We start from the raw sequence: 13419 nt of genomic DNA on the forward strand, positions 1-13419 counted from the left end.
ATCACGGGCTGCGGTCGTGATATCCATCATCCGAAGGAGCATATGCTGTGACTGCCAATATACCGGCGGGAGATACAAAAAGCTGTGGGCCAACCCAAAGTTGAGGGACAGTGGGTATCACGTGGTATAGGGCAATGGAACTACTGATCCCAGGTTGGAAACATAAGGATTAAGAGAATTGCCTGTTGGACATTTACCTGGAATTGCTGTTCACCGTGGTCGGAAGGAATAAAACCAATTGCATCGATAACCTGCCTAGGTGATAATTAAAATCCACAACCGCACATCTTTACACTTAGGCATCATAAGCAGTTGTGAGCCTGCATTGTGCTGGAGCTGTCCCTCTAATTTATCAGGGACAAAGGTACAGCAGTTCTTCCAGCTCTTCAGGCAAGTTCCCACAGGGCGCATGAAGAGCAGATTTTACCGATAATACAGTAGCACTGAGGTTTGTGACATTTTATGGAGCAAACATCTGCTGCCTAAACTGACTGGTGCTGTAACACTGATGCAAAAATTACCAAAAAGGCTTTAAAAAGACAAAGACTAATGATCACAGTATTACAAACTTGTGCATAAACCAATACAGCTCTTCTAGCTGCGAGGTAGAGCATAAACTTAGGCCAGCATGTAGTGAACTTGGCGTTTCTCGCTCGCTTTCTTCACATTACTGCCATTTCCCTATGGCACAATCACAGGTTAACAGGCAGCACACAGCGCTCACTGCTATCACTGCTTTATGTTAGGCAGGGGCTACACGGTGACGCCGACCATGACATGTCGCACACCAAGCATTGCACTATGCTGCAGCTTCATTACAGCTCAATGGGTTCACGTTGTGACCTGCAAGTCACAAAACATGAAAGTCATTTGAATTGTGTGACTCGAGCATCGTAATCAGGTCTCACCCATCTGATCAGAAGGGATAGAAAACTTTGCAGAGCTGCACATTGCAAACCTTGTTCTTTTGCTAAAAAGTTGGTCCAAGTCTGCTTCTGGTGACTGAATTTGCCCCAAATGGATAGCAGTTGTCCCACCTCCCCTCACGTGATCTTTAACCCATCAATACCCTTTAGGTTCAGGATGTTGAAGGGTTGGGTTACTTATAAAACCTCAGAGGTTTTAGTTAAGAAGTCATGCACATACAGAGTAAAGCACAGTATGCAGCATGTTCATTTATGCAGAGTTTACACAGATTTCATTCCAGCAACAAAACCCACAGTTCTTTAGTACTGCAGATTTTTCTGTGCCATTTCTACATAGTTGGTAGTGTTATATGTGCATTGTTAAAACTACAGATACTGGGATAGTTCATGATAAAGAGATATGTGATAATTCTAAGAAATGCAGCATTGATCGACGTGTAAATATAGAGAGAAAGCTGTGTGTTATAGAGATGAGCTCTTGTCCTGGAATGGCCGGTAAGATGACAAACAAGCACAGAAGTTACACTGTACAAAGAACTACACCAGAATGGCGCCCCTAGAGCGCCACAAAATCCTGTCCACTGCCCGTCCTAATGAGAGCTGACTGCCTCCTACAGCTACGCCTTTCATAAAGCCTAGAGAGCAGAGGCGCGATGTTCACTCAGCTGTCTGGGTCATACATGACACATGCCTCCCATCACAAAAAGCAAAGTGGAGCCTCAGTGCCAGAAGCAGCTCTACAAGTGCACTGTCATGGAAAAAGCTGTTCTTCCAGCTTCTACTGTCATAGCTAAGCCTCAAAACAAAATGATAGAAGATGAAAGCAGCACAAGTGGAAAGAAATCAAGTTTAGAGCATTCCCGGTCTCCTCTTCAGCTTCTGTCTGTACAGATATACTTGTCAGTGACACTGGTCTGTACAGAAGACTCAGGCAGATAAAGGTACAGAGACTTGCCCTACTTTGAGTTTAGTCCTGAGAAAAGACCAGTCAAGTGATTAGGTCCATGGAAGAAATAAAAAAAAAAAAAACAAGGACAGTACAGTTTCCATCTGTGTGCTGTCTGTTTCATCGACCAGTTGGTAAGGAGATGTGTGGGAAGCCTCTATTAAAGCAAGAGAAAAACTGCTGACAAACAAAAAAAAACACCCCAAGGAAAGTAAACTGTAATAGGAAGACAAAAGGTTTGTTTTTTACAGATACAATATGGACTTGTGAATAAGGCTTTAGACTTGTGCAAACCTCCCCATGAAAATGTACCACACTGTAATTACTACCAGTAGAAAGTCTTATTCTGCATCGCCATGTTCAGTTTTATTATTTTCAATTCCTACACCTTTGCGAAGAGACATTTTAAAAGAACCAATATTAAAAATGGCCGCAGTATGGACAGTGATCAACTAAATATACTGAGTAACTAAAGTTATGCACAGGAAGAATTAAGCCATGTTCACATGTGACTGAAGTGCTACAGATTCTGTTCGCTACTACTGTATTCTCTGCAGAATGTTCTCCCATAAATACAAAGTAGATGAGAGTACATCAGTATACAGAAATTGACCAGTGTTACTGATTTTTTCAAACCTTAGCAACTCAGGTGAAGTTGATTGTTGTAGATGGTCAATGAATAAATTGGCATTTTTGCCATTGAATGGATGAACTAATTACATGGCAAAATATCATATCCAAATTTTGCATCTTTCGCATCCACAGCAAAAGACCTTAAAAAAAATAAATAAAAAAAAAAAACCTCCCACTTTGTTGGTGTCTGTGCAGAGTGGTGTGGTTTTGTTTTTTTATTTGTATACTTTACTGATTTTTTTGGAGTGAGAAACAGAAAAATCTACACTAACGTTTACACAATATCAAGTGAGTTTTCCGTTGCAGATTTACCTGTGGATTTCTTAAGCTTAACATAACTAATTCCTTACTGAATCCTAAAATACAAGTACGTACAAATATCATGTGCTAGTAACTCACCAGTCATTGCCGGGTACACTACTTACAAGACCTCTTTACAGTACAGGTACAAATACCTGGAGTTTTTTAGTTCTCATGTACAAATGAAACGTGGAAGCACAGGACACTGGTGGCATGGAAAGGGCACTGATACTAAAGTATGTCACCATTCAGTTGTCCAACATTAACAGAGCCTGGGAGTTCCAGGACAAGTTTTAACTTCGGTGTCGTGGTTTCCATTATGCCAGATCCATTATGGACCAGTGCAGAGCTGACTCATGAGTTGCATTGGGGGTCCGTCATTTTCATAGTAAGTGTGCCCCACCTCCTCCTCTCCATATACCTCTGCACAGCTGAAGTAATCTGATACCTCAGTGAATGGACTGGTGTATTCACCACTGATCTTTTGTTGGCAAAATCCATCCACGAGTGAGGACGAATACAAAGTATCTCACCTTGGCATTTACTATGGATTTAGGAAGTTAAAATGTGAAGTTCAGTTGTTACGCAAGAAGATGGGGCTCCTCCAAGTGTAACCAGTGAGGAATTCTACAGCACCGCCATATAAACAGACTGCAGAAGGGAGGAAGACTCACCGGCTGTAGAACTTCTTCTTGTCTTCTGCTTTGGCTTTGTCGGTTAGTGAAGGACCACGTGGAGAGTTTATAATGATTGAGAAGGCAGACGATCACAACCACCATCACAGTTATAACAACGATTATGATAATTATCTGCACGAACTCCAGTTCAGCTGAAAGACCAAAAGAAATCTCATTACCTATATAACCAAATATTGGATACAGCCATTTTAGTGGAGGATAATACAGTACGCTGCACAAGTTTTCTAAAATTAAAAAAGGAATTCGTGATAAGTTTTTACCCTTTTAAAATAAATTTCTGTATGCATGCACTAAATGATGTAAAGGCCTTTGCAAGGCTGGCTCCTGGGTTTACAAATGTAAAAAAAAAAAAGTTTTAAATATCTTGTGTTGCATTTAAGTGAGGACAGACAGGAATACAGAGACCACTGGTTATATACTCTGCTCAAAAGTGTCCGACATTTTCATCTTTAATGCAATCCTTCTTTAACGCATTGTTCCCTCTGAAGTCAGCCAGTCTTCAAATAGCGACTGGACATCAAAAACCTCCCAATTGTGCACAGAGGCTGCCACCCCTCCTGTGCCAGTCCGGATTTGGGTGAAGACTATGGATGATCGAAAAAGCACCATCATGTCCATCTTTAAATTGCGACCTCACACAATTCTGGAAATATCAAATAAAAATTCAAGTTTGGGTGAGGACCAGAAATCTTAAAAATAAATAATATACGTTTAAGAAAAGTTTGCAGAACTGCCAGCAGTGAAAACCATAAAAAAATGAGATGACGTTTGACAAATCACAGATCTTATTTTTGCCCATTTTCCATTGTAATGTTTGCTAGAATAACCCTCAAAATGGGAGAAACATTTACGTCCTTGAGACAGATAAGCCATGCAGAAAATATGGTGTAAACATAAGGTGTTTAAGATTAAAGGTGCAGACACAGAGATAAGTGTGCATTGCGTGTGCACCGACAGATACAAGATTCCAAAGAGGAGACTATACACGGGCAACGATGACCTGAATCTGAAGAATTCACATCCTATCAGAACGGTTCCACAAATGAAACATCAGATCCAGCAGCAGTATGGACTCCTAGTGGAAATCCAGATGGTGGGTCAAGAAAATGCTCTTTGCAGCCTTCAATCAGGGCTAGCTATGGGCACGGAATACTTTGGATAGTTCACTGATCAAGTTAGAACTGTGACGCTTTTGCGTAAAGTTAAATTTTGAGAACCATTCCAGTGTTTCTGACTCTTCATAGATTGTGTTGGTACGCTGTAAGCATTCTGTATTGTGAGCATGTACATGGATCGGAAGCAGGCACCGATTTAACCCTTCTTTCTCCTGCTGTATTCAGCAGGAACACCATTTCCAGGTGATTATTGATGACCATTGAGCAAGCTTTTGTTTTTCTAGCTGATAATTTTCAGAGTGAATGCGGACTATATTTTAAAAAAAAAAAAAATTTCTAACAAGGAGTTAAAAGCATGAAACAAAAATTTAAAAAGGTATTTTGTTAAGTGTAACAGAATATTTCAAGTTTTCTCCCTCTAAGTGGCTGAGGAATTTTACCTGACATAAAACCACAGACGAAGAAAAAAATTTCCCCAACTACATCTCTGAATGTCATGTAAAATTAAGACAAAGCTAAATGTTTTTGAGAGATTGCCTTCACAAGATTCATCAGAACAGAACCTAAGGAGTGTAGACACCTGACAAATGGTTAATACTGACATTATGGCCACAACTCCTTAGAGGGAAGTCGTCAGCAAGTTCATCCCTCCTAAGAAGTATATATGGCCATGGAGGTCATAAAAAGTTAACTAAAATCGATACCTTGATGTCTGTGACTGGATGATGACATTTCAGAGAAATACATGATTTTTATATATGTAAATAAACTGTTAATCAACCCCTTAGTGACCACCAATACGTCTTTTTACTGACCTGCGATTTAAGACTAGCATGCCCCGACGGGTGACAATCCTGTAGCTGTCACCAGCCCACTATAGCTGATAACTTGCTGCCTCAGCCACGATCAGTGTTGGTACTGACTAGGACCGTTTAACCCCTTAAATGCTGCTGTCAATAGTGACTACAGAATCTAAATAGTTAACAGTGTGTGGGGGTTCCCTCTTTAACCCCATTGGCACTCAGATCTTGATTGTGTGGTCCTGAAGTTTGCCATGGCAATTCATGGCCAAATAATGGCCTTACAGTCTGCCGGCTATAGCGGCCAGTTCAGAAGTTATCAAAATTTAGGTGGTAGAAATAATTTTTTTCATTCCTGTCATGCCACATTGCATTAATTGCTGAAAAGCACCTGAAGGGTTAATGAACTACCTGAAAGCAATTTTGAATATGTTGAGGGGTGTGATTTTTTAATTGATTTTACTTTTGGGTGGTTTCCAATATATAGGACCCCCAAAGTCATTTCAAACCTGAAAAAAAATAAGTTTTGTAAATCTTTTAAAAAATGAAAAATTACTGCTACAATTTTAAACCTTATAAAATGCTAACAAAATAAAACATTTTACAAATGGTGCTGATGTATGGTGGACATGAGGGAAATGTTATTTATTAATGTTTGTATGGTGTTGACTATCTGGATTAAAGGGATAATCATTTAAAATATTGAAAATTGCTATTTTTTTTGTTAAATTTCAACATATCAGGCTGTGTGCCCACGTAGCGTTTTTCAAGCGTTTATGCTGCGGAATTTCCGCAGCGGAAACGCTTGTGAAACGCTAGGTAATCCGCACCCCATGGTCCCCAAGGGGATTCCGCATGTTCTATGCACATGCTGCGGATTTTTCCGCAGCGTTTATGCTGCGTACAAAAATCCGCAGCATGTCATTTAATTTTGCGGAAGCGCAGCGGAACTCCCGCCATTGACTTGCATTGAAACGCATAGAAACAGCGACTGTACATTTGTACAAGCGGCTTCTATGCGTCTATGTGCGGATGGTACTCAGTTCTGGAGGAGAGAAGACTCTCCTCCAGACCTGGGTACCATTGTACCTGTAAAAAAAGAATAAAATAACAAAGTTATATTCACCTGTCCGGCGGCTTCTCTCTGAATGCCGGCATCGCTTGAGGACCTGCGGTGACGTCACAGTCATGTGACCGCAGGCCCTTCACCGCTCTGTCTCGCGATATGCCGGCAGCCGGGAACCAGCCAGGAAGCAGCGCTGCAGCCACGCCGGGACATCGGGGGTGAGTATAGCTTTATTTGTTTATTTTTACGGTTCACACTGTATAAATCCATGCCGTTTGCATGGATTTACACAGTGTGACCTAGTTGTCAAGCACTTTCCAAGTGATGCTATCGCCTGGAAAGCGCTTGTCAATCTGCATGCGGAAACGCATGTGAATCCGCATGTGGATCCGCATGTATTCTGCAGGAAAAAAGCATGCACAATTTGCATGCGTTTTTTCTGCCAGGGAGATGCAGAAATGCTGCAGAAATTTTCTGCTTCATTTCTGCATCGTGGGCACATAGCCTTAATCTAAATTTACCATTATTATAAAGTATAATGCGTCAGAAAAAAAATCAATGGGATATGTTGAAGTGTTCTAGAGTTATTAATACATCAAGTGAACTGTCAGATTTTTAAAAAAATTGGTCCGGTCACTAAGGGGTTAAGATCTATGGGGCCGGACACTGATCTCTCAGAGAATCTGCCTCCAGAGCGCATTTTTCAATGACCGTTTGCTTTACCAGTGAAACATGTAGATGAGGAGAGCAGACTGTCCATTATTAAAAGTCCCCTACTGGTAACATAGAATTTCTCAGGGATAACACATTGCAGATAAAGTATTTTATTCAACTTTTTACGACTTGCATGCCCACATAGAGGGCTTAAGGCCCCGTCACACTTAGCGATGCTGCAACAATCCCGACAACGATACGACCTGTCAGGGATCGTTGCTGCGTCGCTATGTGGTCGCTGGTGAGCTGTCAAACAGGCAGGCTCACCAACTATCAGGGGAGCAGCGACATCGTGGAAAGAATCTTTCCACGATGTCCTGCTCCTGAAGCAGGAGCAGGCTGGTAACCATGATAAACATAGGGTTACTAGGGGCACACGCGCACCTAGTAACCCGTTGTTTATCATGGTTACCACTCTGCTACGGTGAGCGGGAGGTTACCGCTCACTTTAGCAGGCTCGTAACCATGATAAACAACGGGTTACTAAGTGCGCGTGTGCCCCTAGTAACCCGATGTTTATCATGGTTACCAGCCTGATCGCTGCTCCCGCTGGTCACACACAGTGATGTGTGCTGACCAGCGGGAGGGCAACGACCAAAAAATGGTCCAGGACACTTTGCAGCGATCAGCGACCTCACAGCAGTGGCCTGATCGCTGCAAAGTGTCACACATAGCGACATCGCTGGTGAGGTCGCTGTTGCGTCACCAAAACCGCTATCCGGCGCCATTTTACTGAAGACACATTTACAGTGTGTCTTCAGCAAAATGGCGCCGGACAGCGCGGTGCTCTGTCGCCGCACTCCTCCCCCGGCAGAACAGGACGGTGCAGCGCTGGAGTACAGAGAAGAAAGGAGAGTATAACTGTTTATTTTCTTGGGGATGTATGTACAGTGTGTGTGTGTGTGTGTGTGTGTGTGTGTGTGTGTGTGTGTGTGTGTGTGTGTGTGTGTGTGTGTGTGTGTGTGTGTGTGTGGGGGGGGGTTGATGGGTGCCACGCATACAGGGATTAGGGGTGACACATACCGGGATTGGGGATGAGGGGTGCCACGAATACCAGAATAGGGATGAGGGGTGCCACGCATACCAGGTTTTGGGATGAGGGGTGCCACGCATACCAGAATAGGGATGAGGGGTGCCACGCATACCAGAATAGGGGATGAGGGGTGCCATGCATACCAGAATAGGGGATGAGGGGTGCCACGCATACCAGAATAGGGGATGAGGGGTGCCACGCATACCAGAATAGGGGATGAGGGGTGCCACACATACCAGAATAGGGGATGAGGGGTGCCACACATACCAGAATAGGGGATGAGGGGTGCCATGCATACCAGAATAGGGGATGAGGGGTGCCACGCATACCAGGATTGGGGATGAGGGGTGCCATGCATACCAGGATTGGGGTTGAGGGGTGTCATGCATACCAGGATTGGGGGTGAGGTGTGCCACGCATACCAGGATTGGGGATGAGGGGTGCCATGCATACCAGGATTGGGGATGAGGGCTGCCACGCATACCAGGATTGGGGATGAGGGCTGCCACGCATACCAGGATTGGGGATGAGGGCTGCCACGCATACCAGGATTGGGGATGAGGGGTGCCACGCATACCAGGATTGGGGATGAGGGGTGCCACGCATACCAGGATTGGGGATGAGGGGTGCCACGCATACCAGGATAGGATGGTGGGGGCAGCACAAATACCAGGAGGGGGGCAGCACATACCAACATAGGAGACCATATACCAATAAAAATGCTCGCCACCCGGGCGTAGAACGTGTTCAATAGCTAGTTTTTTAGTATGCGTGGAAAAGGATAGGTTTTTTTATACACACCTTTTAGAACAATGTGAATAACCACTTGGATTTCTGATGTGGATTTTTATTGACAACTATAATCTGATTTGTGTAACTCAAAATGTAAAATGATCGTAGCTTTGAAGGCCTTTCAAGAAAAGAATTGCCCAAACGTTTGTCTTCCATCTTTACCTTTCCATCCAACATGCAATCACAATCAAACTACAAACTATAATCTGGTCCTTTGCAATTCTTCTCATCTTTTATACGCACATTAAAAAAATATAAAAATAGGTTGTCGGAAAAACTCACTCCTATACTGAAGGTTTGTAATCATCGGTCATGAGAGGAGGAAAAATGACAAATCATACAATCACAATAAAAAAAGGAAATTATTTATCATACATAAGCAAGTCCTGTAACTATTGAGTCACTTAAAATTGTATGCCCGTATTGATGGAACCTTAGTCTGAATTTACATATTTCCCTGAAATTATCCAGCTAGAAAGCTTACATGAAGAAATACTAGAATATACTGCCAGCCTATTAGGAAATCTAGCAAACAAGAGAGCAAAGCAGGTCACGGAGATTACATGAGGACAAGGACTGAACCACAGCCGAGCAGCAGGACTTGGAGAAGAACTAGTCCTCAAAAGTATTTCTAACCTATCATTTCCTCTGTCTGACCACACCATCAGTTTTTAGATCAAGAATGTCAACATTTCCAGTGCCATAAAGTAATAAAACCATTACATGTTTACTATGGAGGTGACAATGGAAACCTTGCTCTTGTACAGGATGTGCACTCAGAAAGTGACAGTTGACTGACATGAATACTAAAACTGGCTGTACGTTATCAGTTTATGTCCACATAACAGCCAATGAACGCATGGGATACTCTGCAGTCTGAACTCATCCTGTTGAATACTCCTTTAATGTCCATGGAGCACAAGCTGTGGAGAGGATAAGTAACTACTAGATTGCTGGGGACTTGGAATGTCTGTGTGGTCTGAGCCCAGCGATCTCTGAAATGGGGATCCACAGTGCTCCTGTGTGGGACTCCCAGGGATTAGAGAGTTCTCATCTATCCTGCGTGTTAGTATTACCACACTAGTTAGGCAACCTAAACGCTTCCCTATAGTGATGGAAAAACAGTCATGGCACAACAGTAGTTAGTTATGGTTAAAAGTCGCCCACAGGGAACGGAGTGGCCGCAAAATTGGAAAGGTCACTTGTAGAGTACAAGTCAGCTCTCCTTGTAAAGAGCTTTGCTTCTCATGAGAATGCCATTCTAAGAAATTCTGAATTCTCTTATTTCATTGTTGGGGTATGTTCACACTTTTTATTTACATGATCTCTGGAGAAGATTCACCTTTAAAAATTCCACAAAAAAAACAAACAAAAAAAAACAACACTTCACTCACGCTTTGAACAAATTTCCTTTTAACTCAAAGGAGAAAAACATGCTTGTAGTGAACACTGATGTTTCCTTGCAGAAAAAAAAAAGTAACTAAAATGTCTAAGGCTATGTTCACACATTGCGTTTTTGCGCTTTTTCCCCCTGCTGTTGGCAGTAAAGAAGCAGCTTCAAAAAAGCAGGTTTTGCAGAGTTTGTCAGGGTACATTTATTTCTTGTGCATGTTGATAAAATCTGAAGTTGAATAAGGGTTTTTTATGCACTAAACTTTGACACCAAAAATCCAGCAAAACCCGATACCTGCATTTTTTGCACTACCCAATGCTTCCAATGGGTGAAAAAAGCTGCAAAAGGGACATGTGGCATTTTGCAAAAACGCAGCTCTTTGACAAAACAGGACAAAAAATAGAGGTGTGTGCATGAGATTTCTGAAATCTCAGACTTCACTGGTACTGTAAAATGTAGCTCAAGCTGAAAATTTTGATAAAACGCTGTAAAAATGCAATATGTGAATATAGCCTTAAAAGATTCTGCTAGAAAAGCAAACCCACATTCCAAATTTGACTATTAAATAAACCAATTCATAATACTGCCCCAAACACCAGTGATTTTTGCTGACATAAGCGATCAGACCATTCCACAAATGAGGGTTTTCGGGTGATCACCGCATGTTTGCACCCACTCTTCCCATGAACACTCGTACGCCGATGAGCTACACGTTTAAGTGTTCACATCTACAGTTGTCAATTCCAAAGAAACAGGACAATGAAATTGGTCATACAATGTAACAATCAATGACAGCGACAGATCAAAAACATGATGTACACCAACAGCACCCAACAGACCCACTGACTACCACCAGTTCTATCACGTGTCATGTCATGTGTCATTTTACAGGACAGACAAGTGCAGCATCCTGAGCGATTACTCCAGGAAATAGAATCCATACTGGAGCCTCCAATGCAGATGTGACCAGTGCCTCAATCCCTTAGAAATGTATGAACAAATTGAGAGTTGGGCGTTACTAATTGCGAGCGTGTCCCTACACAATAACACTGTCCAATCACTGCTGATTTTTAAGAGGAGGTCTCCGTACACAGTCTGAAATTCATACTAGCAGAGAAAAACCACAAAGTTATAAGAGGTTTTATCATTGTGGCATCATGGGGAAAATGGAACAAAGATGTGTTACTTTGCAATTAAATTGGAAAACTGTCACATTTTTTGACATGTGAGGTCCATTATACATCCACTGCAGAAAAGGTGCACGCATTAGTAGCTATATTTAATAGTCATTATTGGTATTCATCTTGGGGGATGAATGGAGGTTACAGTTCCTTTCCTTGTGTCATCCAGAGCATGGTGTGAAGTCCGGCTCTACAGCACTGACACAGGCCTTTGTGACTGCCACCACTAACACTATGAACAGCAGCTTTGCACTGAGGAGCTCCTCCGCAGAGCGCTGCCCTCTCCTTGTGTCCCATATTGTCTGCTAGAAGAATACAGAGCTACAAGCAGAGGCCCAGGGCCGCAGCGAGGCACAAGTGATGCCACGCACATTGGACAGAGCTCTGAACAAAAACACAACTATTATTGTTTTGTCTGGAGGGATCTTAAAGTTGGAGACAGAATGTGAAACCAGGCAAGTCAGGCCCAGCAGGGTTCAGGACTTCCTGTCCCTGCAACAAAACTTCAGATAACACATGGACATTTTCCAACAACTCTGGTCATTTTGAGGGAGGGCATATCGAGGGACCACCCAGAACAAAGAGGCTCTATACAGTTACTGCCAATCTATGACAACAATGTGCAGCACTCTATTGATTTCAATGCCCCTTAGGAAATTACAGAGTATAGCTGAATGGATCTAGCCACTAATTTAGGGCCATGATGATGATCCGAGCTCATGGACTCCACTGATCAAATCTTCTGATGTCTCCGTTGTTTCACACATTCACCATTTTACTCCCTTATATAGCGCCATTAATTCAACAGCGCCTTACAGACATCAGCATCACTGTCCCCATTGGGGCTCACAATCTACATTCTCCATCAGTATGTCTTTGGAGTGTGGGAGGAAACCAAAGAACCTGGAGGAAACCCACGCAAACACGGGGAGAACATACAAACTCCTTGCAGATGTTGTCCTTGGTGGGATTTGAACCCAAGACCCCAGTGCAGAAAGACTGCAGTGCTAACTAGGGCTGTGGAGTCGGTAAGCCAAAGCTCCAACTCCAACGGCTCAATTTCCTTGACACCGACTCCCTCATACACTGCTCATGCTTAAGGGATAAGTTTACTGTAGCACAGATTCATCTCAGCTGAAAGTCTAGACCCTTAGATCAGGAATAGCACAGACATTTATAGGACATTTCATAACTTTCCCAATTTCTTATGAAAAAATATTCCCCCACAAACTGCATTGAACTACTGTACCCAATTATATATTTTAGGAGTCAGTCGGTCCATTTTATATCGCTCAGCTTCCGACTCCACAGCCCTGCTGCTAACCACTGAGCCACCGTGCTGCAGAAGTCTATCTTGTAGGTCATGAGATTTTAGCACCATATGTTCTACTTTACTGAACTGACTGGGGTAACCGACCATTATTCCAGCTGGCTCCAGATCACCTAGATGCCAGATTACAGGGAATACTGAACTAATCCAAATCTGGAAAACAGGTGATGGATTAGAAAGAAACAGAACATGAGATCAGTAGTTGACAATACACCTCTTCCTTTTTTTTACAAAGACCAGCACCGACAGCCATGAACATGAAACCACCATCATTGCCAGTCACAAACGTATGGGTTACCCGGATCCTGGGATCTGTCCAAGACTAAGATCACATGCCATCAACATGGTGGCATTCACTGCAACATACTCCACAGATCCAGTCACCACCTACCTGCTCTTACACAGATATCTGACCAGTATCTGTCTAATCAGACAAAGAAAAAAGTCTGTCAAGTTTCATAAAATCTCACCTCTAATTGCAGAGAAAATCTG

General features: G+C 42.7%; 1 protein-coding gene across 6 annotated transcripts in view; it reads right to left on the reverse strand.

The window, feature by feature from the left end:
* Positions 1-13419, reverse strand: part of LDLRAD4 (low density lipoprotein receptor class A domain containing 4) — a 308015-nt gene that overhangs the window by 13177 nt on the left and 281419 nt on the right. For 4 of the 6 annotated variants that reach the window (XM_073678979.1, XM_073678981.1, XM_073678982.1 and 1 more), the window contains one exon: positions 3480-3634. The exons of the other annotated variants lie outside the window; for them this stretch is intronic. In XM_073678979.1, coding sequence (XP_073535080.1) covers positions 3480-3634 — 155 coding nt within the window. The remainder of the gene's footprint in view (positions 1-3479; positions 3635-13419) is intronic. 6 annotated transcript variants of the gene reach the window in all.

This window comes from Phyllobates terribilis, unplaced genomic scaffold (genome assembly GCF_046119375.1).
Source record: "Phyllobates terribilis strain yellow unplaced genomic scaffold, ASM4611937v1 Scaffold_4__5_contigs__length_816908805, whole genome shotgun sequence".
Classification (NCBI taxonomy): domain Eukaryota; kingdom Metazoa; phylum Chordata; class Amphibia; order Anura; family Dendrobatidae; genus Phyllobates; species Phyllobates terribilis.